This window comes from Cyprinus carpio, chromosome B22, assembly GCF_018340385.1.
Source record: "Cyprinus carpio isolate SPL01 chromosome B22, ASM1834038v1, whole genome shotgun sequence".
Taxonomy (NCBI): Eukaryota; Metazoa; Chordata; class Actinopteri; order Cypriniformes; family Cyprinidae; genus Cyprinus; species Cyprinus carpio.
Genome location: NC_056618.1, coordinates 23,491,913 through 23,519,553, shown reverse-complemented (window position 1 = coordinate 23,519,553; position 27,641 = coordinate 23,491,913). Strand labels below are relative to the sequence as shown.

The 27,641-nt window shown below is 34.5% G+C and overlaps 2 protein-coding genes across 4 annotated transcripts in view; one reads left to right on the top strand and one right to left on the bottom strand.

The window, feature by feature from the left end:
* The first annotated feature begins 5,336 nt into the window (after positions 1-5,336).
* On the top strand, positions 5,337-10,652 carry LOC109047823 (transmembrane protein 161A-like). Its single transcript, XM_042749206.1, is given in 12 exon segments — positions 5,337-5,469; positions 6,376-6,479; positions 6,563-6,646; positions 6,727-6,824; positions 6,914-7,070; positions 7,233-7,384; positions 7,515-7,575; positions 7,667-7,810; positions 7,901-8,014; positions 8,242-8,440; positions 8,517-8,613; positions 9,547-10,652. Coding segments are annotated over 12 exon segments (1,509 nt in total). The 5' UTR covers positions 5,337-5,466; the 3' UTR covers positions 9,843-10,652.
* Positions 10,653-14,683: 4,031 nt separating this feature from the next.
* LOC109047862 (myocyte-specific enhancer factor 2B-like) overlaps positions 14,684-27,641 on the bottom strand; it is a 15,483-nt gene continuing 2,525 nt past the window's right edge. For 2 of the 3 annotated variants that reach the window (XM_042749475.1, XM_042749477.1), the window contains 8 exons: positions 24,149-24,231; positions 22,644-22,846; positions 21,568-21,690; positions 21,307-21,487; positions 16,916-17,079; positions 15,756-15,852; positions 15,456-15,558; positions 14,685-15,237 (listed from right to left, as the gene is read on the bottom strand). In XM_042749475.1, coding sequence (XP_042605409.1) covers positions 14,901-15,237; positions 15,456-15,558; positions 15,756-15,852; positions 16,916-17,079; positions 21,307-21,487; positions 21,568-21,690; positions 22,644-22,846; positions 24,149-24,231 — 1,291 coding nt within the window. In that variant the 3' untranslated portion in view covers positions 14,685-14,900. Of the gene's footprint in view, positions 15,238-15,455; positions 15,559-15,755; positions 15,853-16,915; positions 17,080-21,306; positions 21,488-21,567; positions 21,691-22,643; positions 22,847-24,148; positions 24,232-27,641 lie in introns of all 3 variants that reach the window. The other variant, XM_042749476.1, reaches the window with a different exon arrangement.

Below are 27,641 nucleotides of genomic sequence, written 5' to 3'. Positions count from 1 at the left end.
ATTGTTAAAACCATCAAAGAGCTTGCAGGTGCATATGCTAGCGCGCCTTGTCAGGATCTGGATCAGAATTCGACAAAACACCTAGGCCTATATCTTTAGCACTTCAAATATACCACGAGAACTTTAGTGTACTGTTTTAAGCATTTTTAAGTTCGTCTGTTAGTTGACAGTAGCTAACAGCTATCTAAACTAACTGGAAATTAGTGGGCTATTTTTAAAAAGTCGACATGTGAAGTCATTGAATAATATCACTCAGTCTGGGTTAAACCTGTGTTTATGACAGAATCAAAACATCTAATCTTTTATGAATTCAACATAAGCAAAAATGGAAAGAATAACATTTTACTATGGCCTGTATGGCTTCTGTATCCATACTTTTATTAAAATGCTTAGAATTTATTACAACATAGAATCAGTGGCATGAATAAATATTTTTATAGTTTGGATAAATATAGGCACATTTTTTATAAATATAGTCAAATTTAAAAAATGACACCACTCAAAGAGAAACAATGAAATGAAAAAAAGAAAAGTAAACTCTTTACACAAAACAAAGCAACGCTGTTATTTTGAGTTGATTTAATCTCCATGCCAGAGGAAAGAAAAACTGTGGATCCATTCAAATTTCTTTTCATGCCATCTCGGCCTGTTATTAACACGTCGTCACTGAAACAACTAGAAAACAGCGACACCCATCGGTAGGACACTGCAACATGGACATAAGATGATTATCATCAAAAGACGGAGCTTTCCGTTGCAGGCCCATCAATAATGCATGTTTACATGTCACGAGACAATTTGTGTAAAGCATAACCGTCTCATAATACCCATATTATATTATATATATTTTAAATAATTTAAAACAAAGGTAATGAGCTGAAAAGAAGATTTAAACCAAATAGACTAAAGCAGATTTCTGTAATAAATTTAAGACTGCATCCATGCATAGCCAACACTTAAATACAAATAGTGCCATTACAATTTACAATTTAAAAAAGAATTAAGGAACTGTAGCACAACTTCACCGTTTTCGTTGAAGGATTTCTTAGCTGCTATGAATTTGTAGCCTGTTTCAAATAACGATTAAGCCTACTGGCAAAGCGCCAAACTGTACAACCTCATCATTTAGATGAATTTAGCTCTCACTTTTTATTTTATAGCCGTTTACAAACAAAATTCTGGCGCCTATACACAAATGACTAAATTAACGTCAGAAACAAGACAAGACAGATCATCGCGTATAAATGATGCTATCTTGTAATCCTTCAGGCTAATATTTAAATGAATGTAAATAGCTAATATCGTGCTGTGGGATCACATTTTGCAATAATAATGAAGGAAAATAAGATACAAGTTAATATCAGATTATTAAACCCGAAAGACTGTTAAAAATGTTTGAATGACTTTAAATATTAAGATAAAGATAGCCTATTTTAACAGATAGAAGACTAAAACAAGTGAACCAAGCGCATTGCCATTTTTTGATAAAACACTAAAGTAAATAAATAAATGGAAAATTTTAAGATTCTTCTAAAATGCACCTTTATATATATATATATATTATATATATATATTATATATATATATATATATAATATATATATATATATATATATATATATATATATATATATTAATTTTGACGTTATGACAACTATATACCGTAATCGAAGGTACAGTACAATATATAAAATGAATGTAATAGAGCAAAAATAATACTCATTTAAGCTAATAGCCTACTCAAAATACATTTCACCTGAGTAAAACGGAAATTTAGTTGACCGTGATATTATTAAAATAGCCTATACACTCTTAAAAATAAAGGTTTTTTATTGCAATCAATGGTTCCACAAAGAACCTTTACCATCCATAGAACCTTTTCATTCCACACAAGGTTCATTTACAGTGGAAAAGCGTTCTTGTGTTGTTATTATTTTTTTGTTTTTTGTTTCTTTTTATTTTTGTTAATTTTGGGTTTGGGGAACTGATTCTTCTTCTTCTATGGCATCGCTGTGAAAACAAAAAAAAAAAAGAGTGTGTGCTATATTAGCTCTAAAAATGTGTGAACACACACAGCTGAAGTGTTGTGGACAACATATCGCAACATTCAAATTGAGGTTAAAAACCTATATCAAAATAACCATCAAAATTGATGATATGCTTCGTACAAAATAAAATATTACAACTTAAGGGTCACAGTAACATCGTAAAATGAGGCTCAGATTCTACAAACAATAATCAATACCAGCACTTCTTAATTAGTCTATATTTTTTATTTTATTGTAGTGGGAACGAAATGGTTTTGAAACATTAAGGTTTTGCTGAATTTTGAAAATCTTTCAATAACTCAACAATTCAATAATGGTAAAATACTTGCAAAATCTCTCATTTAACAACCAATGAAAATATATCTACCCAATTTTACAAAACATAAGAGCTTTGTCGATGGCACAGTTTCTGTGTAGGCATGCCTTACAGGTTGCACTTGACCCTTTGCTCAAATTCTACACGTTTCTGTTTGACCCCAGGTCACAGGTCAAACACCAAATCTGGGGTGAATGATTTCCTTTCCCTAACAAATACCAATTGCCTGCGATCACTGTCAAACTTCTATGACGAATACAGTTTAGATAGGCTACCCAAAGTCTAGGAAAATGTTGCAGAAATACTGGATATGCACACAAAGTTTATGTCAGGATGGAAGTTTCTTTTTAAAAGCAGAGCAATGAAGAAAATTTCAAGCAAAAACTATGCGACACATTCATCACAATAGCACACTCGTAATATTTCTTACGTAATAATGGAAATAAACAGATTCTAAAAAGAAAATGAAGGCAAAATATAACTTCATAAACACAATAAACGTGTCATCTAAAATAACATCGGAATGAAAGAAAAATAGCCTTTAACTTAATATATTAGCCTTTTTTTTTTTTTTGCATGTTTTTTCAGGATTTTTGTAGTATTGTCTCAATTAAAGCAAGACAACATTTAACGAATCTCAGTAAGGTAAATTACAAACACACTTCCAACTCAACACAAGTTCAGAAGAGTTTACACGAGTATACATACCCAGTTGTTGTCGTTGTGGAGAGATGTTTCCACAGTGGCTGTTTCGTGGGAAAAGACTCGCCTGGGAATGCCACAGTCCTTTAATTGGAGCCGGACTGGACTTTATGGAAATGAGCATTGAACATCAGTCTTAACGAGTGATTGGCACATATAAGAAGAGTGCAAGGGGCATACTCATGTCTTTTAGCTACGCAGTTCAGAAGGTCAAGTTCAAGCGCTTATCTCAGTTCTCTCAATGCGTGACCAATCATCATGCAAGTCGCGTGAAAGCCATGTGTGTCTGCAGCCCTGCACAGGGGCGCTTAGCTGAAAACAGTTCAACTGGTTGGATCCTTCATTTAAAAGCGTTTAGTGATTGCACTTTTTTTAAATATGAAAATGCATTTTAAAAGTGTTGGTAAGAACAGAAATGCGTTTTTAATATTTCATCAACAAATCATTAGTTCATTAAAATATAAATAAACATTGAAACGTGTTAATCAAAGTTTAATGACATCCCATTTGTTTCCAGTTAAACAAATGACTATATCTGATTTTGTTTGTTTGATAAGCTTTTTTTTTTTTTGCCAACAAAGACACTGGCCAATTTCTTAGCAAATGCATTTGTTTCACAGAGAAAAGGCTACTTTTTAATGGATATTCTTTTTTGTAAAAGATTTAAATTCAAAATGTAAACTACTGTAATGTGCACTCTTACAAATAAATCTTATACTTAACAATAAACAATCTTATCAAGAAGAATTTTACCTGTAGAGTTTTTTTGTGCTGTTATATGGCTCTTTGGAATGTTCTGATGTTGTATTATAGCTTCTTCAGGGGTGCTGTGTGTTCCCCAAAAGCAACTATATGGTCATTACCAACAGAGTTAAATGGAACTTGCAAACAGCTAACAATGCTTTTGGGGAACACACCCCAAATGAGTTTCTGGGTTTTTTAAGCACCACATAGATGGGTTTCCAAGGTGGGAAAAAGGAAGTAGACAGGTTTTCACCTTTCCTTTTGGTTCTAATTGGAATGTTTAAGTTTAAAAGTATCATAGCAGAAACATTTTAAATTTCACAAAGAACTTCATTGTTCTTTAAGAAAAAACATGCTTGGGTGCATTATTTTCCTTTTTAATGGATGTTTCCTAGACAATTATATGCTGATCCTAAAAGCATCATACACCTAGTACAGAGATGCCCAAACCAGGGCCTGCGGGCAAAAGTTGGCCCATGATGATGTCGATTTGGCCCGCCATGCCATATCATGCAATAAAACATGCCACTGGAGTGTATCTTCATTTCTAATTCATCTTTGTGTTCTAACACTTTTTCTGGTGTTTTTGCATTGGAATTTAGAGAATAACCTAGAAGTGAATTAGATTTTTTATTATTATAATAATAAATTTGAATATATTATGATATAATACAACACTTTTGGCCCTTGTTTGGGCACCTCTGACCTAGCAGACAAGAGACCACTTGTGCCAATGATCTGCTTAGGCTCACACTGCTTTTTGGAAAGCAGTACTGAAGAGGCTGTAATGTAACATTAAGAACTTTATCTACAAAAAAACATATATTAGCAACTCAACAGGGTCCTTAAAATACATGTAAACACAGCATGTTATGATCAATAGGATTTAGCAATCTGGCAGCAGTAAGTAACATTTTGAGAAGGAGAAGAAAAAAAATATTTGAAGGATCAAAAACAGCTGAGAGCAGGATTCAGTCCCACAAGTGTTGGCTTACCAGTTGTTCACATCAAACATCATCAGAGCTGTAGTAAACATAAAATCAACTAGGGCCCATGGCACAATCACCAACCCATAAATATTGCTGTTAAAATCACCATTAAAGGTCACCAGTGTTGGCAATAATAGACTGGATGTTTATGAATTTACCAAACTAAAGTTTGGCTTGAAAAGAACCTTTCCCATTTGAAGGAAACCTTCTAATTCCACAAAATACATGAACGTCTAAAGAAAGAATTAATGCCTACAAAATTAATTAAGAATTAATTTAGACTCTGTCATCACTGAATAACCATCCACATTGTAAAGTATTACACCTGATAACTATTGCATAGCCCTACTACAAACCGTTCAGAAAAGCCTGAGTTTGCATCGCCACAGCACTTCTCCATTTGTCGTTGCACATCTTGCCCCCCCCCCCCCCCCCCCCCCCCCCCCCCAGAGTTTTATTTCTGTCCTTGGAGAAAAACTTCACAGTTCATTCACAGTGTCGCCACGAGGACCAATCAAACCGTCGATGCGTTGCCCGTTCGACCAATAGAATCTCAGCTCGTAGTGCACGTCATCACAACACTCCTTCAGCTGTTCACTCACTCAAGTGTCCCCACGAGAGCTGCTGCATGGGACATAAACTCATTCATTAAATTCACCAAACGAAGATGGTTAGTATGTTTAGTTACTTATTTTGCCGTTATATCGATTTAACACTTTAACACGACCGCACGAACTGACCGAGTGTTGTTTGTAGCTTCTAAGTTGATATCATGTTAGCATTAATGACAGCTTGCAGAGCAGTTCGTGCTGGACTAACTAAGTTTGTAGTATTTTGCATCCAGAGTGATTTTTCGTACTTTTTTGTGTTTGTGTGGGTTTGTGTTTGATTTGATTTTGTGCTTTTGTGTGTTTTTGGTAGTTTTTTGTAGCTTTTATAGGCGGTTAGCTGTAGCATGTTAGCTTTGGGGTTTGCGATTGGACCACCTGCTCATTTTGACAGCATGCCTCCAGAGCTCATCTCGAGTGACTGGCACAGGCCTACAATCAAGCAGCTTTGGTTGTGAAGTACTGCTCAAACACTAAAGGCATTTTCCGGGTTCAAAACAAGTTAAGCTCCCGTGACATGCTGTTTATTAACACAAAACGTCACTTTGACTCGTATTTTAGTTTGTTAAACTTGAACGTTATAGATGTTAAAGCTAGACTAATGTCATGGATCACTTACTAAACTTGTCAGTGCAAGCTTAAATTTAATTGTCAACTCCTCTCATGTGCAATTAAGCCGACAAATGCGTTAACTGGGGAAAAAAAATCCTGTGTGTGTACTTTAGCAAAGTATTTGTATCAGCATTGCAATTGTGTTTTAGATATTTTTATAGTTTAGACTGTTTATAGTTTAAATTAATAACTAATATCAGTGCTTTAACAAAAAATAAGCACAGGTTTTAACTTTAAATCTCTCCTGAACATTCATTGTGAAAGCTAATTTTGTTTGTTTTTAAACTCTAAAGGTATAAGTCGTAATTATTTTCTGTGTTAATAGACCTGCTGTGTATACGTTTGTCTATTTTAAGGCTCTAATGGGAGTTCAGTTGGTGGTGAGCTTGCTGGCGGTCAGCATAATGCAGAGAATGGCCCCACATCTCTCCTTTGCACGCTGGCTCTTATGTAACGGCAGGTAAGCACGCACTACTTTATGATAGTCTGTGCAAACGTACTAAACAATTGGTCTTTCTAATACCCTATAATTGGTTTTCTCAGCCTTTTCAGGTTCAAACATCCGTCTGAAGGCGAGTTGTGCGCCCTTGCAGGGAAACAGATTCCTAAAACCAGCAGGCGAGACAGGTGTGAGCTCGATTCAGTGCAACTGTTGCCTTTCTGTTGAGGAATTCAGCAACTTATGCTTGACCTCTTGTTGCTTCCAGGAGACAAAATGGACATGGAGAATCCAAGCCACTCACAGTCCCAAAAGACATTGATCTTCGCCTGGAGAGTGCTCCTGTCAATGTCTTGGACGCGCTTGGTAAGTCTTCATCTGGGATCTTGCACCAAAAAACAGCTGTAAATAAGTTTGGTCTTATCGGTTGACCTTATTTCTACTGCTCCTCACAGTTTTGCGGTTCTTTGTGGAGTACCAGTGGCTGATTGACTTCGCCGTCTATGCCACAGGGATCTACCTCTTCACTGAAGGCTACTACAGTCTAGTGGATGCCAGCAAGGAAGTCAATATTGCTTCCATCTGGTGTGTGCTGACTGTTTTCTTCTGCTTGTATCCTTCAGCATTGCAATCATTTGGCTTAACAGACCTGATGCTACCTGAGAAATTCAGATGTGACTTACCTCATCCTAAAAATGAAAAGTGAGAGAATTGTAACTTTGTATTTATAAACAAGTAAGTTCTTGTCTTGTTGTCCTTGACTTAAGTTCTCAGGAGGACGCTGTATCTTCTTATGAGCCACTACTTTCGCTCTGAGGAGGGTGGCGAGCGCTCTGTGTGTCTGGCTTTTGGCTTCTTATCTCTTCTTATTGCGATGCTGGTCCTTGTAGTGAGAGAAGACTACCTGGAGTTTGGCCTTGAGCCCGGCATGTGGTTATCTGACCTGCATTCTTAAAGCGAAAGGACACTTTTACTACTGTGCTATGATGTTTAATACCTTGAAATGCTTAACAAATGTAAAGTTGTTCCTTACCCATTTTTTTTTTTTTTTTGCAGGATTTACCAGTCTTTTTGACAATTTCGAGGTCTTTGCCAAACAGCAAGGCTACGAGTGGTCGTAAGTAATACATCAATGGTTAGATAACATTAGACAAGCAATATATTCTTTTTGCCATCAGAACACCCACAATACTTTAACTTTTTAACAGCGTTCCCTTCACCAAACTATCAGTCAAGTTGGGGCTGGCTGTCATTTGTGCCTTTATCGGAGCTCTCCTTGCATTTCCTGGTCTGCGATTGGCCCAAACTCACCTAGATGCTGTTCAGATGAACGCGGATCGTCCAATCATTCAGTAGGACACTCAAGATTGTATTGCATAAGAATTAAACATGAACTGAAAAGACAATATTGCATTTATACTGAGTGTGGTTTTGCCTTTTAGGATCCTTTTGCACATGAGTTTTCTGTCTCCACTGGTTATTCTTGTAATGTGGGTTAAACCCATTGCTAGAGACTTCCTAGGGAACGCCCCCATGGGAAAGACCTCAGTTACCTTGTAAGTTGATTTGTAAGTAAATTTATCTGCATATTTGAATGCTTTTTGGTTTATATACACACAAACACACACACACACACACATACATATATACAGTATATATATATAACATTTAAATTTTAATATTAAAGTGAATAATTATATTATTTAGTTTAGATTGTGTGTGTATATATATTTATTTATTTTAAATTTTAATATTTGTTTATAATTTCTTTCTCTTTTTCCAGACTGTCTAGTTCTGCTTTTAACTCGGTGCGTCTTTGGACGATTGTGGTGCTGTGTGTTTTGCGGCTACTGCTCACCCGCTATCACCTGCAGGCCTATCTCAATCTGGCACAGAAGTGGGTGGAGCAAATGAAGAAAGAGGCGGGGCGTATCGCTGCCATTGACATACAAGGAAGGTGAGGCTGAAATGCGACACAAAGAGTGTTACTGTTTAAAACAAATTCACTTCAATAATGTAACATACCATGATGTAATGTTTTTAAACTCCTTTTTGCAGGTGACACGAGTTTTCTGCTACTTGACTGTGGTCACCCTTCAGTATCTTGTACCCATTCTGCTTGTGCTTTTCTCAACTTTGGCACTCAAATCTTTAGGTGGGTCTCTACACTTTTACTGACTATTAAATAACAGCTTATATATAAATGTGACATCAAAATTGTAATAAAATTATTTATTTCTGTATATTTACTACAAAATATTATTCTTTTTTTAATTATTGTTTTAATTTATTGATGATATTTCCGAATGTGTTTTATATATTTACTTTTATGTTTTATATTTTGATATTTTTTCTACATTTTTTTTAACATTAAGTTAAAATGAATAATTAATAAATAAAATGATTGATTAAAATTAATGAATCTTTATTTTAATTTATATAATTCCTTGTTTTATTATTATTGTTATTATTATAATTATTATTATACTTGGTTTTAAAAGATTATTTAATGTTTTAAAATAATCACAAAAAAAAAGTTTAAAAAAATGTATTCAAATACAAAAAAAGTGGGAAAGAAATACAAAAAGTCCCAAAAAACTAAACAAATTACAATTTACCCATCAGGTGACTGTTAAATAATTTTGTGTAAATTCTAATACGATTATTTATTTCTATACATGTACTACAAAACATTTATTTTTTAGTAAACATTATTATTTTAATTATTGATGATATTATTTTATAATGTGTTTTCATATATTTACTTTTATATTTATTTTATATTTTAATATTTAGTTAAAATGATGATTAAAATGACACATTATTAAAATTAATGAATCTTAATTTATTTTATAAAATTACTTAATATATATCATATTATTATTATTATGCAATAATTTTAAAAGGCTATTTAATGTTTAAAAAATATAGTAAAAAATACAAAATAGTAAAAAAAAAAAAAAAAAAAAAAAAAAAAAAAAAAATATATATTATATATATATATAATATATATATATATAATATATATATATGAATAAAATAACAACAATAATAATATATTTTTTAAAAATTACAATGTACCCATCAGGTGACTTTTCATGGGGCCTTGGAGCAGAGACTCCAGGTGTAACCCCTGCTCCCATACTTCCCACCACCCCTCCACCCGCCCCCAGACTTGAAGACGACGAGGATATAGAAGACATGGAGGAGGACATCCAGGCCACCGTAGCCCACCTGACCGACCTGTTCGCTGCCTTACGTGGGGTCCTCACGCCCATTTTCTTCAGGGGCATCTTCGCCTTTCTCACGTGGTGGGTCGCGGCCTGTCAACTCATTAGCAGCCTGTTCGGCATCTACTTCCACCAGTATCTGATGCATTACTGACCAGTGCCCTGAAATAAAGCTCTTTCTGCTGAATCCAGTTCTTCAACAAAACGCAACATCAACACGAACAATCATTACACATCTGACGCGCCAGCAAGATGAAGGCTGGCTCTTCGGAACAAACACTCCTCTAAACCCGCTGTGTTTTGCCGGTACCTGGTGGAAACTTTTGTTTGGTACAATCAAAGCGAAGATGCTAGTTAACTGTATGCATATAAGCTGTTTTGGTTTTCATCAGAACATCAATAAGCTCATCAAAACACCATTTTTGGGTTTTTTTGTTTTTACCTCAGAAGTTTTCAGTCACGTCACATGTGTCCCCAGTTGTGGTGATCATTTCATTGAAATGCAATTGTAAGGGCCTGGTAACTCAGGGATGTGGTCCGAAATAGTGTTCCACCAGCACAAAATCGTCAAGTGCAAAACCTGTTAAAACAGTTGGACTCGGATGTTCAAAAATGAAATTTTAGTTCATTTTGTACTTTTGCCTTGGATGAATTTTTTTAACGGAATGTTATGGTGTATTTTAAATACTGTGTTTGCTATATTGCTGATGTCGGGCCTAATCAATTTTGCTCATATGTTTCATGAATAATCATAATTTTTTTTTTTTTTTTGCCTGTTATTGAACTACTGTTTTTAATCATAGGATCAGAGGAAGTCATCAAGGATTCATATCATTTAAGATGGTAGGCTTAAGACAAGCTAATAATTTAACACTGAAACAATTTATTTATTCATTTTCTAATGTCAACCAGCTTTCATTTGATTCAAAACAATAAACTGATCATTTAAAAAATGAAAAAAAAAGGCTTTAGTGTTGTTCCATGATACCTTTTTCCATTATTTTATTTGCATTATTGATAGTAAAACAAAATGACATTAGTTACTCAAAAATATTATATATAATATATATTTCAATATTTTACTGAACAATAACTAAACTAAATAATTAAAAATATTTTTAAATGGAATATGTGTATTCCAAATTATTACACAATGCCAAATATTGCTGGTTTAATAAGCGTAGTTGATACATATGTCTATCACTACTTATTATTTTTGCAGTGTTAATACCTAAAATATTTCTTAAAAACTAGTGAATTGTTTGGAAAATGGAAAAATCTGTGCATGATATTTTAACCGAATTGCAAAATGTTATGAATACAAAACAATTTAACATTCTTTTTTACATTCCATTTTCTAGACAACTGAACTGACGTATTCATACAGTATATGTTAATGAATAAAAGGCAGACTATGTCAGAATGACAAATAAATACCGAATGCACATTTCTCCTGCTAACATCAAACCCCATATCCCTCCTTTGCTTTGCTCAAGTGTTGTGTCTGAAAGATGACATGATTAATGGCTGATAAAATGTGACTTTCATAGTCAGAACAGACAACGTACCATTCAAAGGGTCAGATGGTCAAATGTCTGACTAGTTTATTAGCTGCTATGTAGGAATATGACTGATTTATGGACAAAATATACAATAAAATTCATATTTGTGCTCTTATTTCAGCCCTACGGAAAGCTATTTCTTCTTCAAATTATTTTATGTTACATCTAAAAAAAAAAAAACTGAACAAAACTTGGTTGTGTGTGTGCACATGTCCTATATAAACCATTTAAGGTTGTAATTTTCCTCCATACTAATGTATATTGTTATTGGGGGGATATTTGAGGCATTGTAGGTATATATAATTATTAATCGCCTGGTGCATTTGTATCTATATTCTCCGTCTCACCACCAGACCAGTGCTGTCCCAATAACGTCTCATCACCCAATAACTCAGACAGATATTTTTTCCCACGTCGGGCTGGCTGATGACACGTCTGGAGGCCGTGTCTGGCTTAATGAAGTGGAGGGTGACGGGGTTGACATATCTATATAATCACATTAATTATGTGCATCTGTCAGGAGGCCCAGTCTGAGACCCGACTGTTGCTATAGGGACTGGACCGAGGACCATTCAGACGTGCCCCGCAGACTCACCCCATCGGCCCCCCGAGACCTGCCCAGACGTGACCTCTGTAGCCCTCTTTTCAACCGTGGTATGGTAGGGTGTGCTGACGAGCTGGAGAGATGGGTAATTCTAGCCAATTTTCTGCTTTTTAATAGCTCAAGGGGTTCAAGATGGTGTGGATGGGTGTGTGAGAAATGGGATTTGAATATAGAATTGTGTGCAGACGTAGCGGAAGTGTTTGTATTATCCTGTGATGATTATAATCAGTGGTGTAACAGGAGCGATCTGACAGACACAAGATCTGCTAAGAATATCTGATAATAACACACTCATTCTGTCCACTTTAAAGAGGGTCAGCATAGTGGAGATGATGTTCATTTGTTGTTATTATATGTCAAACTATTAAGGATATTATGCTAAAAAGCCATTTAAAATTGTGCTAATATTCCCTGAACCACAAAAGCAGTCATAAGTAGCAGGGGTATAATTGTAGTAATAGCCAACAATACACTGTATGGGTCAAAATGATAAATTTTTCTTGTATGACAAAAATCATTAGGATATTAAGTAAAGATCATGTTCCATTAAGATATTTAGTAAATTTCCTACCGTAAATATATCAAAACTTAATTTTTGATTAGTAACATGCATCGCTAAGAACTTCATTTGGACAACTTTAAAGGTGATTTTCTCAATATTTAGATTCCAGATTTTCAAATAGTTGTATCTCGGCCAAATATTGCCCTTACAAACCATAGGCCTACATCAATGTAAAGCTTATTTATTCAGCTTTCAGATGATGTATAAATCTCAATTTAAAAAAAATTGACCCATATGACTCTTTTTTTGTGGTCCAGGGTCACATACGATGATTTTTAGACGGCTTCCCGCCATGTTTAATTTGAAAGCGAGGATAAGCACACGTTAAAAGGCCATTTAAAATGTTACTTTGACTTTGCTAAGTCAATTCAACGCTAAAATACATCTTTCCAGACCGTTTTCATCAGTTTTACCTTTGTTGTGTCAAAGAAACTACGGAAAATACGTTTTCCAAGTGTCTTTTTTTAATTGTGTAAAACTATGGAAAACGTTTTTTCTTTTTCTTTTTCTTTTTTGAAAATTAAAAGTTTTTTATGAACGCACAATACGCGGACTCTAACAGGCTCGTTTTCATTTATGTCAAGTTATTATAAGTATAACCTGTACTATGATACTTCAATACATACTAGGAAATTGCCAATATGCTACTTCAGAGTACCTACAGTACTTCTTCTCCCGGGAAAGTGGCCGAAGAATTGTAGCCTTTTACCTTTTGGCGGGAAACATGTTAACACGTTTTAGTGAAAACTTAATTGGAGTGGTCCTTATTTCTTTTTATACTCCCCCAATCATGACCTCACACATACAACTAATAAAGAAAAATGCTAATTGGTTAATGCAGTGCTCCAGTCGTGCTAATATTTTGTTTTACATTTGAAAGTTATTCTATTATAACTACCTCTTCTAATACTTTTAAGTCAGTATATTTAGGTAAATAAGAAAGCTCACTGAGGCCATCTAGTGGGCCCCAAGTACATGGTTGAGAACCACTGATTTAAGAAATGCAAAGTGTTGGCCAGTGATGCCCTTATACACCAATATGCCTTAACAAATGGCACACTACTCAAGATGTACAAATGCAATTATTTATTCATCATAAAATAAAGGTTCGGTTACAACGTCATGTCAACAAGAAGCATTCAGATGCATGAAAAGTAAATGTGCCTCCCTCTTGTGGCCATTATAACAAACTTCAACTGACAATACTTCAGGAAGATACATGATGCTATGCATCATTCAAACAGACTGATAACTCAAGCACAAGTGAAAAACATAAGCAAAGAAATTAAAATATTATATAATATATAGGTAATGCCAGAAATAATGCAAATGAATTTTACGAATAATCAAGACAAAATTGTTTTCTCTTTTTTTTTTCATTAAAAAAAAAAACCCCTTTGGTTTGAAAGTAGAAAAGCAGTCTGTCCTGAGTGAAGATCATTTACATGAACTCTACAGTAATTTACACTATGTGAGGAAAAACAGAAATCACATTTCTAAACAGGGTCAGCACTGATGTGAATGCTGCTCTGGTGACGTGATAGTATTAATAAAAACAAAGTACTAGTTCTGATTAAAACTGATTAATAAAAACAAGATATATATTTATGTGTATATAAACTTGAAGAATTTAATATTAATGAGGAATATGATGCATGTTTCTTTTTGAAAAATGAAGATGCCATCTCCCAATTAAAAAAAGAATCATTAAAAACATTAACAAAAGATTTAGCAGTACATCACTTGCTCACCAAGTGATCCTCTGCAGTGAATGGGTGCCGTCAGAATGAGAGTCCAAACAGCTGATACAAACATCACAATAATCCACAAGTAATCCACATGACTCCAGTCCATCAATTAATGTCTTGTGAAGTGAAACGCTGCATGTTTCTAAACAAATCTAACAAAAAGTTTTTAATTTCAAACTGTTGCTTCTGGCTAAAATATTAGTCCCTCTAACCATAATATTGCTTTCTCCACTGTTGCCTTGTCTGAATCAGGAGACAAATATGCACAGATAAAGCACAGTTTACAAGTGAAAGCAGTCCTAAACAGTTCTAAAGAAATTGGTGGATTTTGATGTAAGAGCACAGCAGGGGATGGACTTTTTCCCTGGAGGAAGCGTTATTATTGGATTACGGACTCATATTTTGTCCAGAAGCACTGTTTTTAAGTTATTATTTATTTATTTATTTATTAATAGCTTTTCACTTTACAAGATGTTCATTGATAAACTCGAGTCGTGTGGATTACTGAGATGTTTGTATCAGCTGTTTGGACTCTCATTCTGACGGCACCCATTCACTGCAGAGGATCCATTGCTGAACAAGTGATGTAACGCTGATTTTCTCCAAATCTGTTCTGATGAAGAAAAAACTCAACTAGCCTACATCTTGCATGGTCTGAGGGTGACTAAATATTCAGCGAATTTACATTTCTGGGTGAACTATTCTTTTAGGAAATTAAAAGAAAAGGTTGTGGCAATTATCTTATCCATCCATTACTAGCGTCAGGTTGCTTCAGAGGCTGGTGGCTCTTCCCCTCTCCAGGTTCTCTGTTTGGGGCATGCTGGCCGGAGTAACCGCTCTTCTGCATCTCGTCCCTCTCCATGGCAGAGTATTCTGCTGACGGAGGGCAGCTGGTGGCTTTGGGGTCTTCCATTGGTGAGTGCTGCAGCATGTGATGGCTGGGGGGCGTGGCTGAGACCATGTGCTCAGGAGAGGTGCGCTCTGATTTGATGCTCAGGTTGAGGGAGAGGTGTGGCGGCGAGGAAGGGGAGGAGCACTGGGACGGGTACGAACAGTTTCCTCCTGATGCCATCCTGTGGACAGTGACATGAACATGATGTGCAGACATTTGAGTGTCAGAAATAGTTATAAATAAATATAAATTAAATTATAAAATAAAATACAAAATACCTAAAAATAAATGTACAAATTAAAAATAAATAAAATATAATATAATAAATAGTCTAATTTCATATGCTCATGTATTATATTATCTATGATTAATATGTATGGTAATTAACACATTTCTCACCCAGGGCTGATCATGGACTGGTGAGTGTCCTGGTGAGACAAAGGTTGCCAGGTATTCATAGAATTGCGCTGATAACCCACGGCATAACTGGGGTGGCTGTATTCTAAACCAGAAACTGACTGTTAGTGCTTCCTTTTAAGCAGGGAATGTATGAATAAATGTTCATTTTGCACATTGATGTTTTGTTGTTAATTAGAATTATTTGAAAAAAGTGTAACATGCACAATGTCGCATGACAGTATTTTTGCCCCTGTATTATAATTTTGCAGAAAGTGCTCTGAATAAGGATTGGGCCCCGACCTGAGGCCCCGTAGTTGCCCAGACTGTGTCCGAGTAAGCCTGTCTTCCCCATCGCCATCATGTGGCCCCCAGCATGCATACTCTGATAGAGTACTCTCTAGATGGGGACCAAACGAAAAGAAAATATAAATAATGAACAAATATCATAATGTTAGATTTACTTTAATGAATAATATATTTATATATATTATATGATACTATAATGATTTATAAAATGTATATAACAAATATTAATAATATAAATTAATTATACGTTATGTAATATTGAAATTAATATATTTAGAAATCTCATAAAACTCATATATTTTCGTAAATACAACACTTTATAAAATCGATAGGCAAAATATTACTATTTTAAATTCATATTATATTATAGTATGTACTTTAAAGAATTATCATATACAATGGATATGACTAAAATATAATATTATTTAACAAATTAATAATATAATATAATGACTTAAAGTGATAATATATTGCTACAATATATCTCATCATTAGTTACTGGACATGTAAATGTTATAAACAGACATTATATTTTTATGAACTAATGATAATATAATATAATATAATATAATATAATATAATATAATATATAAGACTGATATGACAAACATTACTATTATAAATTAAATGTCTGTATTATTAAATGTCTATATTTAAAATAGTGCTGTGAAATCGCGATTAATCACATCCAAAATAAAAGTTTTTGTTTACATAATATATGTGTGTGTACAGTGTATAGTTTCAAATTGATATGAAAAAATAACTATGAATTAACATAGTATTTACTTTATTTAATAATAAGATGAAATTGATATGACAAATATTAATATTATAAATGTATATTATACTTTAATGTATAATAAAATGTGTAAAATAATGTTAAATCTTAATAATATAGATTAATACTACATTGTTCTCTATTATGAAATGTCTATATTTAGAAATGTCATAAAACTTTATATATTTTCATCAATAATTACATTTAAATGTACATAAGCAACTGTTCTCTTATGCATTTTATAGCATGAAACACTGATATAAGTGTCACCAGGAAATAAAGGTAAAGCTGGCTTCTCCTCTTCACTAAAGTTAAGTACAGTGCAGTAAAGTTCTGTATAGTGACAAAACAGTAATTTCAGTGTAGGAGTGAGTACTTTTGTAGACTCTCTCACAGCATTGGCCAAATTACTGCGGGTTCCACACAGTCCGCTGTGAGCGTCGATGCGCCGTCCATCACTGGCCATATTCAGAGGGGGCGGAGTCTTCATCTCCAAGGCCCTGCTCAGGTTGCCATGAGAGAACATCGAGTAGCTCAGACCTTCATAGTCATATGGGAAGTGAAAAACAAGATGTGGTTGAAATGATTTTTTCAGTTTCTCTCTCCAACTCTCTCTATCGTTCACCGAAAGGAGAAGTTTTCCATCTCAGATGCCGTTTATTCACTATCTAGCTTGACACCTGGAAAAACTTGTCATGATGTGACGGCTCTGAATGTCTTGATAAGGCTACTTTCAAAGAATGCATTTCATGTGTCCTTTATACACACAATTAAATCATATTTTCAAACATTCTGCATAATTTAACACAATTACAGGTTGGTCGGGAATTTGAAAAAAAAAAAAGGTTCTCAAGTGACATTTTCCTAAATTTCCTTGCCAGTATTGTCGCAACTGTTAGACAGTCATTAATAATAATAATAATAATTTAACTAAAAAATAAATTGTTTATTTCACGCTTTATCTAAAGTAAAAATAAATATAAAAATGTAATAATATTTTTGTCAATAAATAATATATATAAATAAGTAAATATTTATTTATATAAATAATAAATAATTTATAAATAGCTAAAAAATAAATAGCATCTCATATTTCATCAGCTTTTTTAAGTCAATTTTTTAAATACACTTTTGATTTTTTTTTATGTATTGTCACAGCTGACAGACAGTAATTTTCACTTAAAAAATACTGAAATTAATTGTTGATTGTCATTCTTAATCTTCTAGATTATTGTAGTTTCAAAAAAAATATTTTTCTTTGCGGAATTTCATTTTTTGTCTGAATAAATAAATGTTTAAATGTATGTTAAATAAATAGCATTTAAAAAGTAAACAAAATAAATGAAAGCATGGTAAAAAAAATTATTATATATAAAACAATATTATTAAAATATAGTTTATAAATTTTGTTTTTTATATTATTATATATTTTTTATTTATTATTATAAATTAAAGTAATATTATAAATTAAAAATATATACAGTTTATGACATATTATGAATTAAATATTATGAATATTATAAATTAAAATAATATTACAGACTTCAGCTTGTAACTTCAGCACTGGATTCTGACCACAGGTCGCTTTGAGCAGAACATTCCCATGCAGCACCGCTAATATTAATATGGAGTTGAAGAGGCACAGCATCAAAAAGTCCAGCAGGTGTGACATTCTGCTCAGAAACCACAGCTCTGTCTACAGCTACTGTTTCGTACGTGTGTCTGTATGTGTGCGTGGTTGAGAGGGTGGGCTGTTTCACATATGAGAACTTCCTGTGCGCAAGTACTAAAATACTCCACTCGGGGAGAGTTCCCCACTGCCTTTCTGCTTAGCCCCATTTGATAATGGCTATAATAAGTACGATACGGTAAACAGTTTTAGTGGTTGGCCTCCACAAAACACTTAGCGCAACAGAAATGGGGTTTAAGCGGTACATATACAGTAGTTTATGTAGTTAAAGCCACACTATGTTACTGTTTTGTTTTTCACAATTAACAAAATTGCAAGTACATAATAAATTACATGTTTTTGTTTTACCCTAAACCATTATAGTAGGCCTATAATAATTATTAATATGTATAGTTATCAGAGTGGATTTTGCAGGAAACTTTCTGGTGTATTTTCTTCATTAGTCTGTGCGTGTTTACATCATATCAGTAAATAGAGTTAAAAAGATTAGCGATTGCTGTATGGAATGTGGATGGGGCCAAAAGTCTTTTAACGGAACCTACAAAATGTGACTGCACTGTTTGTCTGTCTTAATGTGACACGCACAACAGCCAACGAAATTGCTGTATTTGAGACTATATTTGCATATGTGGCATGATGGTATGTTAGTATATAGTGTGCCTTGCAAAAGTATTCACACCCCATTTTTTACAGGTTTTGTTATGTTGCTGCCTTTTGTTAAACTGCTTTAAATTACTTTTTTTTCCCACATCAATCTACACTCCATACACCATACTGACAAAGCAAAAACAGAATTGTCACAACTTCGTAAATTTACTAAAATAAAAAAAACCTGAAACAAGTACATCGCATAAGTATTCATACCCATAGCTAACTATTTTGCTGAAGCACCTTTACAGCCTCAAGTCTTTTTTGTTTGCTGCGACAAGTTTTGCTCATCAGCATTTGGCAATTATCTGTCATTCTTCTCCTCATCTCTTCACCTCTCAAGCTCTGTCAGGTTGGATGGGGGCAGACACACATTTTCAGGTTTCTCCAGAAATATTTGACTGGGTTCAAGCTCAGGCTCTGACTGTGCCACTCAAGGACATTCACAGAGTTGTCTATAAGCCACTCTTGCTGTGGGCTTAGGGTCGTTGTCCTGTTGGAAGGTGAACCTTCTGCCCGCTCTGAGATTCTGAATGCTCTGGACTAGGTTTTCATTAAGGCTGTCTCAATATTTTGGTGCACTGAGTGTTCCATCTACTCTGACGAGTCTCTCAGTGCCGGTGAAAAAACGGGCCCACAGCATGAGGCTGCTACCAGCACACTTTACTTTTGGGATGCTACTCTGCAGGTGATGAGCAGTGCCTGGTTTCCTTCAAACATGATGCTTAGAATTGAGGTTCATCAGACCAGAGGATCTTGTTTCTCAGAGTCTGAGGGTCTTTCAGTTGTTTTTTGCAAATTCCAGATGTGTTTTCATGCGGCTTCACTGAGGAAAGGATGGAGTTTTGCCACACTGCCATTAAGCCCAGATCGGTGGAGTGTTGCAGTGACGTTTCTCCTTCTGTAGGTTTCTCCTGTCTCCACACATGATCATGGAGCTCAACTAGAGTGACCATCAGCTTCTTGGTCACCACTCAAACCAAAGCCCTTCTCCATCAGTTGCTCAGTTTGGCCAGAAAGCCAGCTCTAGGAAGAGTCCTGGTTGTTTCAAACTTCTTCTATTAAGGGTAACAGAGACTACATGCTTCTGTGACCCTTCAATGAAGCAGAATGCTTTTCTGAACTCTTCTCCAGATGTGTGGCTTGACGCAAACCAGTTTCTGAGCTCTACAGGCAGTTACTTTGACCTCATGGCTTGGGTTTTGCTCTGATGTGCATTATTAGCTGTTAGACCTATTATTAAGACATGTGTGACTTTCCAAATCATACACATTCAATTGAATTTGCCACAGGTTAACTTCACTCGAAGTGTAGTAAAATCTATAAGTACTATGAATGCCCCTGAGCTAAATTTCAACTGTCCCAGATAAGGGTATGAATACATATGCAATAAAATCATATAAGATTTTAATTTTAAGGAATTTGCAAAGATGTTAAAAACCATTTTTTGCTTTACCATTTTGGTGTATGGAGTGCAGATTGATGTGGAGAAAAAAGTAATTTAAAGCAGTTTAACATAAGGCTGCAACATAAGAAAATGTGAAAAAAAATTAAGGGGTATGAATAGTTTCGCAAGGCACTGTATGCATACAAACATCAGACATCATGTTTATTCATGGAGGTTGGCATAATCGTACACTGGTAGACACTTATGCAAAAATCACACATTATATTTGTTTTTGAGGGATAATGCATCAGTATATTGTGTGATGTCAGCCTTATGATTTGTTTTAGTTGTTTAGTTCAACATTCACATCCAGAATGTGTGCGCGTTGAGAGACAAGTTCAAATTTATCTTCTTGACACAGTAAAAACTGTGCGTCTTTACACATACTACAGAAGCACGGCAAAAACTGACGCATTAACATGGCCAGAATGTGAGTGTCATACAAAATACACATACAAACAACGCGTCCAAAATTGTCGCATTAACACAACAAAATTTTCAGTTTAAAGACTTTTGGCCCTGTCTGCCTTCCATATTGCTATTCGCAGTGGAATTAGCTTAAAACCACAACTAAAACGTGAACTAAAAAGAGTTTGCAAGAAAAAAGCAAAAGCGACAGTACCCATAATAAATCATGAATCATCAACATGGTTTGCGTAGCATCACATCTGCTGTGTATTGACTAGGTACACAACACAATGTTTAATAATAACAATGACATATATGTAATAACAATAATATGAATAACATTTCACAGTAATTATCATAACAATGTTCCTTTTCAAACAACTTGAAGTTTTAATGCTTCAACAGCTAGAGGGCGTTACATACTATGTTACTATGTTACATACTATGTTTACTATGTAAACTTCACATAGTGAACCTTTAAATAAAGCCTTTGTTTTAAAGGTGAAGGATAAGCCTAGTCATGTTAACAAATATTTAGAAATGTCTTGGCCATTTAAAACGACATGGACCTTACCTGCATGTGGTCCCATGAGAGCTGGATGGGAGTTGGAGCTGACAGAACCAGTTGAGCCCGGTCTGGTACACAAAGGTTTGTAGGACGGAGTCCGATGGGAACCTAGGTTTGGATTGGAGGAGTTGCTGTAGCCGTTTTCGGTACTTGCACCCATCACTTCCGAAGGCAGGAGCGAGGGAGCCTGTGAGTGGATTTATAACATTACTTTAGGCATTCCTGACAGATAAACACAGGCATTTGGTTCATTTCAGTTCTACTAACATAATAGCGTTGGCGAGCGATGGAGAGGTCCATGCCATCGTGGTATTTCTCCATTCCCATCGTCACGCTGTCTTCCTGATCAAGCTCTGAATTATCCAGCCCCAGTCCTTTCCTTCTCAATGTCTGGAGCACTCAGAGAGAAAGAGGATGGAAGAGAGGAGAAAAGAGAGAATTTGGGGTGAAGGAGGAAAAATTGGATCAGACATCGACTGAATTTGAAGTCGAACACACACACACACACATATACACACACACACACACACACACACACACACATATATATATATATATATATATATATATATATATATATATATATATATATATATATATATATATATATATATATATATATTTATATATACACCACATATATATAAAGAGAGAGAAAGAAGTCTCTTAAGCTCACCAAGGGTTGCATTTATTTGATCAGAATACAGTAAAAAAGGAATATTGTGAAATATTTTACAATTTTGAATGTGTTTTCCATTTTAATATATTTACAAATGTAATTTATTTCTGTGATCAAAGCTGAATTTTCAGCATCATTACTGGAGTCTACAGTGTCAAATGATCCTTCAGAAATAATTCTAATATGCCGATTTGATGCTTTTATTATTATTATTATCAGTGTTGAAAACATTTATGCTGCTTAATATTTTTGTGCAAAATGTGCACATTTTTTTCAGAACCCTTTGATGAATAGAAAGTTCAAATGAACAGCATTTCCTTTGATATAGAAAACTTTGTGACCTTTTAAATGTCTTTACTATCACTTTTGATCAATGTAAAGCATCATTTGCTGAATAAAACTATTTCATTCAAATAAAATAATTTATAAATAATATAATTATTAAATGAAAACATAATGCAAGATAATATAAATATACAGGCATATCTATATGATGTTCAGGGCAAAACATCTCCAGCTTCATTTGCAATTACAAACTAATTGTGGGACTTTGTTTGGTTATGTTGCAATTATATCAAGCACAGTAAAACCATAGCGGTAGCTTATCTGATTTGGTAACATACTAATAATGAACAGACTTCAGAGGGCGAGATTTGGCATGTACCTCCAGTATGTCAGTGTTTGTGCGGCTCTCGTGAGGTTCGCTGTATTCGGTGTACTTTAACAGCACTTTGTCCATATCGGTGCTGGCGTACTGGAAAAGACGGTTAGTGCTGTTGAAGATGATAAGAGCGATCTCGCAGTCGCACAACACGCTCAACTCGTATGCCTTTTTCATCAGACCAAATTTGCGCTTGGTAAATGTCACTTGAAGAAGAGAACAAACCACAGGACTATTGTTACAGAAGCTTCTGATAGATGCCACAAAGCTATAATGGTTTGACTTCTCACGCTGTGTATCGTTCTGGAGTCTTTTTTTGGACATACGTTGTCTTCGCCCCATAGCAAAGCCCATGTTTCACACCTTGAGGTCTTTTGCCCTGGATGAAAATATCACGTTCTGGTGTAGAGCAAAAGTCTACTGTCTACCATTGACTTGTGTGAGAATGGCAAAGGTGTGAAACATTACATAATTTAGTCCCTGATGGTCTGAAATGTAAGCAAGCCCCATTTTTTTTTTGTCAGATATATGAACAATAAATATATATAAATTAATATGCAACATGAAATCGAAATCAATGGAAACGTCCTTGGTTTTATTATGCAAAACTGGTCAGTGCAGCTGAAAAAAGTTTTTTTTTAATGTTTTATATTAAAAAAATCAGTCACACTTTATTTTAAGGTCCAATTCTCATTATTAATAAACCATTAACTATGACTTTTGCCTCAATAAACTCTTAATTTGCTGCTTATTAATAGTTATTATAAAACGGATAGTGCCGGTCCTTGATTCTGATTGGTTGAGCCGCGTTCGAAACTGTTATAAATTACATTACAAACATACAACTTTGTTTACTTCTGTTACTACAACAACTGTTTCTGAGGAACTACATTGCTTGGTGGAAGAATGCTGTTTTTATTTATATCATTACACTTTGTTTGCTCTGTTTTATTCTGTGAAACCTTACTACGTATATGGAATAACCGTTTTATAAAAGCAATAAGCCCCGTGAAGCCCTGCTTCGCGTCGTGCCTAACAACGCCCATTAGCTGTTATGAATTCACTGTAAACCACGGCTTCTTGGGGCTTATTGCTTTAGTAAGGTAGTTGTTAAGTTTAGGTATTGGGAACAGAATGCACAGAATATGTGCTTTATAAGTACTAATAAACAGACAATATGTTAATAATAGCCATGCTAATAAGCAACTAGTAAATAGTGAGAATTGGTCGCTATACGAAAGTGTTACCAAAACATCTCTATCAAAATTAAATATTGTTTTAAATATTGTTTCTGTGTGGGTGAAATAATAAAAAAAAGGGTCACTGGTAATAATACAGGATAACATCCACCAATCAAATCCTGATTGTTTAAATCAAACTCGCCTTACATTATTTCCTACAACATTTTCAGTTTCAAACAAAAAAAAAGTCTAGGCTATATTATAGAACAAAATATATTCGGATGTCATTTCATGTATTTTAACAGCATGGAATAAAACAAGTACAAACCTGTCGGTTTCTCTGGTCAAGAATCCGAGAGATCTGTATTTTCTTCCGCCCCATGATGCTTTGTGTTCGGAGCGGGTTTTTCCTAAATCAGCAGGACAGAAGGAAAAATGGTATTTAGCAGTAGAATGTGTGTCATTTTTATTTGTTGGCACCGTTTACAGCATAATATAAAAATAATGGTTGCACTTTATTTTACAGTACATGTACTTACATGTACTTATAGTGTACTTACAGTGTATTTATCTAAGAAAGTTCTGGTAATACAAGGTAACTACATGGGTTAGGGTTAGGTTTAGGGGTAGGTTCAGGGTTAGTACCTAGCTATTACATAGTTATTGTAATTACTATAATAAGTACATAGTATGTACATGAGGAAAAGGACTGTAAAATAAAGTGCTACCAAAATAATACTATAAAAATAACAAATATCATTTAATATATAAAATAATATAATATACTAAAATATACATATTATATATTGCTATATATACAATGAAATATATCTGCACAATTCATTGCTAGTCATATTGCTGCAGTAGCATCAGTATATGTATTGCTTTTGTAAATATAATGCGTGATATGTTCAGCCAATACCAACTACCAGCCCAACTTCCCAACCACGAAATACAGCCGTTTGTGTACTTATACCCTCCAGAGGGTCAGCTGGGAGTTAAGTTAACCCGGGCGCACAGGCTAACACCCCCCCAGTCTGGGTTATCCCAGCACAAACATGAGCATTTCCACAGGGCACGGGATAAAAATATGTCATCTCCATTTAAAGGTAGAGTAAAATTAGCATTAGCGTTACAGCCGCACTTAGAATAATAGTGCGTTTCGATGAAGGGAAAGTTCCTGTCCACCCCCTGTTCTCTCATGAGCGAAACGGACACCAGCAGTTAATTTTAGGGATTGGGGTGGGGGTGTGGGGTGAAATGTAAAGTTTCCTGGTTGAGGGACATCAACATGAGTGATGTATTTCACAGATCTAGAAGGAGCCTGGTAAAATGCTAGTAGCTAAAGCTAACACTTCATTTTATTTTGGCTTCAAATAACATTAAAATTCTCCACTCAGCACATCTGCTTTGCTATTTTCGTGCACCTTTGATCGTGGAGTCACACTAGAATGGCTATTTTTAAGCTAAATTGCTAGTAGCTAACATTTTTGGTAAGTTACGGCATTGTCGCTAGAATCTGCTAAGCTGTTCGCAGCATTAAACAGCATTGAGATTCTAGTAGCTGACATAGAAAGCATAAAATCTTCAATATCTTCATGTTTCTAAACAAGAATGACGCTTATCTGATGTTAAAAATAATCACAATTCATTGCAAAAACTGCAAAAAAACAAGACCTCTGGTATGTACGCTAAGTTTATAGCTTCATTTGACTTACAATTATCACATAGGCCTATAAATCAGTGAAACACAGACATATATTTAGCTTTGCTAATGTATTAGCTATCAATCCCATCTTTCAGACCTACTCCTTCCACATGAAAAAAAAAACTATATTTATTTATAGTAAATACTATAGTATTTTTAAATCATGCTATAGTAACGTGTATTATACTGTATATATAATAGTATTTACAACACTTTGTTAATGAATGCTACAGTAGTATTAACTATAGTGAACTGATAACTGTAATAAATACTTTAGTACACTGTAGTTTTTACTACAGTAAACTGTAGTGTATTGTAGTATAATATACCCTATAGTTGTAAAAAACGTAGTACAGTATTGGGTAAAGTAATTTGTTTATATTACTATAGTTGTTATATTACTACAGCAGCTATAGAATTACCACAACAAATTAATTCAAGTACTTTACTATAATATGGTTCAAAAGCACTATAGTATTTACTATAAAAAAAACAGCTGTAGGCTGCTGTTAGCATAGTGGCTAACCGCTAATGTAAAAGCCCCAGGACTTCAGCTATGCTTTTTTTCTCTCATATGAGGCTTATGTAACCTCATCTATTTTTAAAATCTCAAAGCCAGTGGTTTACGGAGAGAGTGATGCTGTTCCCACGATCCATGAGTGCCCGATGCCCTCACACCCTCCCCTTGGCACACAGACGGACAAGTGGAGGAATCCTTGTTTTGTGCCATTATAACCATATAAAGAGAATACCAGTATGATATCCTCCATACACAGACACACACACCTAAAAGGCTTTGACAGGTGGCCTGCATCACTGTTGGGCAGTTGGTCATGAGATATAAATGTAATGCGAGGAAGTGAGAAGCATTTGTGACAAGATCGCTATCACCAAACAACGTGTTGGGCTAAGTTTAAAGTTCCTCAAATTTGTGAATGCCATTGCTCGCAAACCGATGCGACTATAAGCATCATACCAATGTTTTGTTGTTGTTTTGAGCTTTAAGTCAGGTTTTAGGAGACTAATCAACAAACTGATTGGTGATGCTATAGTAGACACAACCACAGACAGAAACATCATGCCCAATACACTCAGCAATTCATAAAATTATTTTTTTTTTAGTTCTGGCGAATTGGTGGAAAATTTGTACAATCTCATTTGTAACACACCGATGGTTGCTTGATTCGAAGTGCCAAGCGAACAAAAGGTCTAGTTTTTACACAGATACACAAAAAAATTCCACAAATAAAACTCTTTTTAAACTCATTTTAAAGCTATTTTAAGTTCTGGCAAACTGCCTGCGAATTTATACGTTTTCATTGATCTGCTTACAGTTAATTTGAGAGGTGGACTTTTATAAAAATCATTTATTTTCCCATTAATTAAATCGTACAAAATTCATTCGAATCCACCACCAATTTGACAAAACTTAAAATAGTTAATTTTTTTTCTATCTATCTATCTATCTATCTATCTATCTATCTATCTATCTATCTATCTATCTATCTATCTATCTATCTATCTATCTTAACACAAATGCCGTCAGTCATTTACTCAAATCATATGAATACTTATGAATTCTGAACGCAAGTCTGAGTGCAAGAATGTTAAATAAGCACACTATTTTCAATATATACAGTATATATATACTTGTGTGTGTGTGTGTGTTTGTCTGTAGTTTAACAAAGGCAACCTTTGCTGAAAATCCAGTACATTTACGCCAAAAGAAATTATTTCAAGAAACAAGAAAACAATTTTATTTTACAAATTCAAATAGATTGCACACAATTAAATAGTGATTAAATGTTCAAAACTTACGCTGCTCAACTTCCTTCATTTAAATTAGCTAATACATGCAGAAAAAAACGGTTATTTCTGAACTACTTCAGTTGGACTGCACATAAAATAAAATAAAAAGTAAAATACGTTGTATGTAATAATGCAACTATTGAACGAAAGGCCTAGTTTTTCCACAGACAGAAAAAAACACTCTTATAGCAATCTGAAGCTATTTTAAGTTGTGGCGAATTGCTCGCGAATTCGTATGATCTCATTTGTACGTTTTCATTGATTTGCTTACGACCCACTGATGCTTAGTTTGAGAGGTAGACC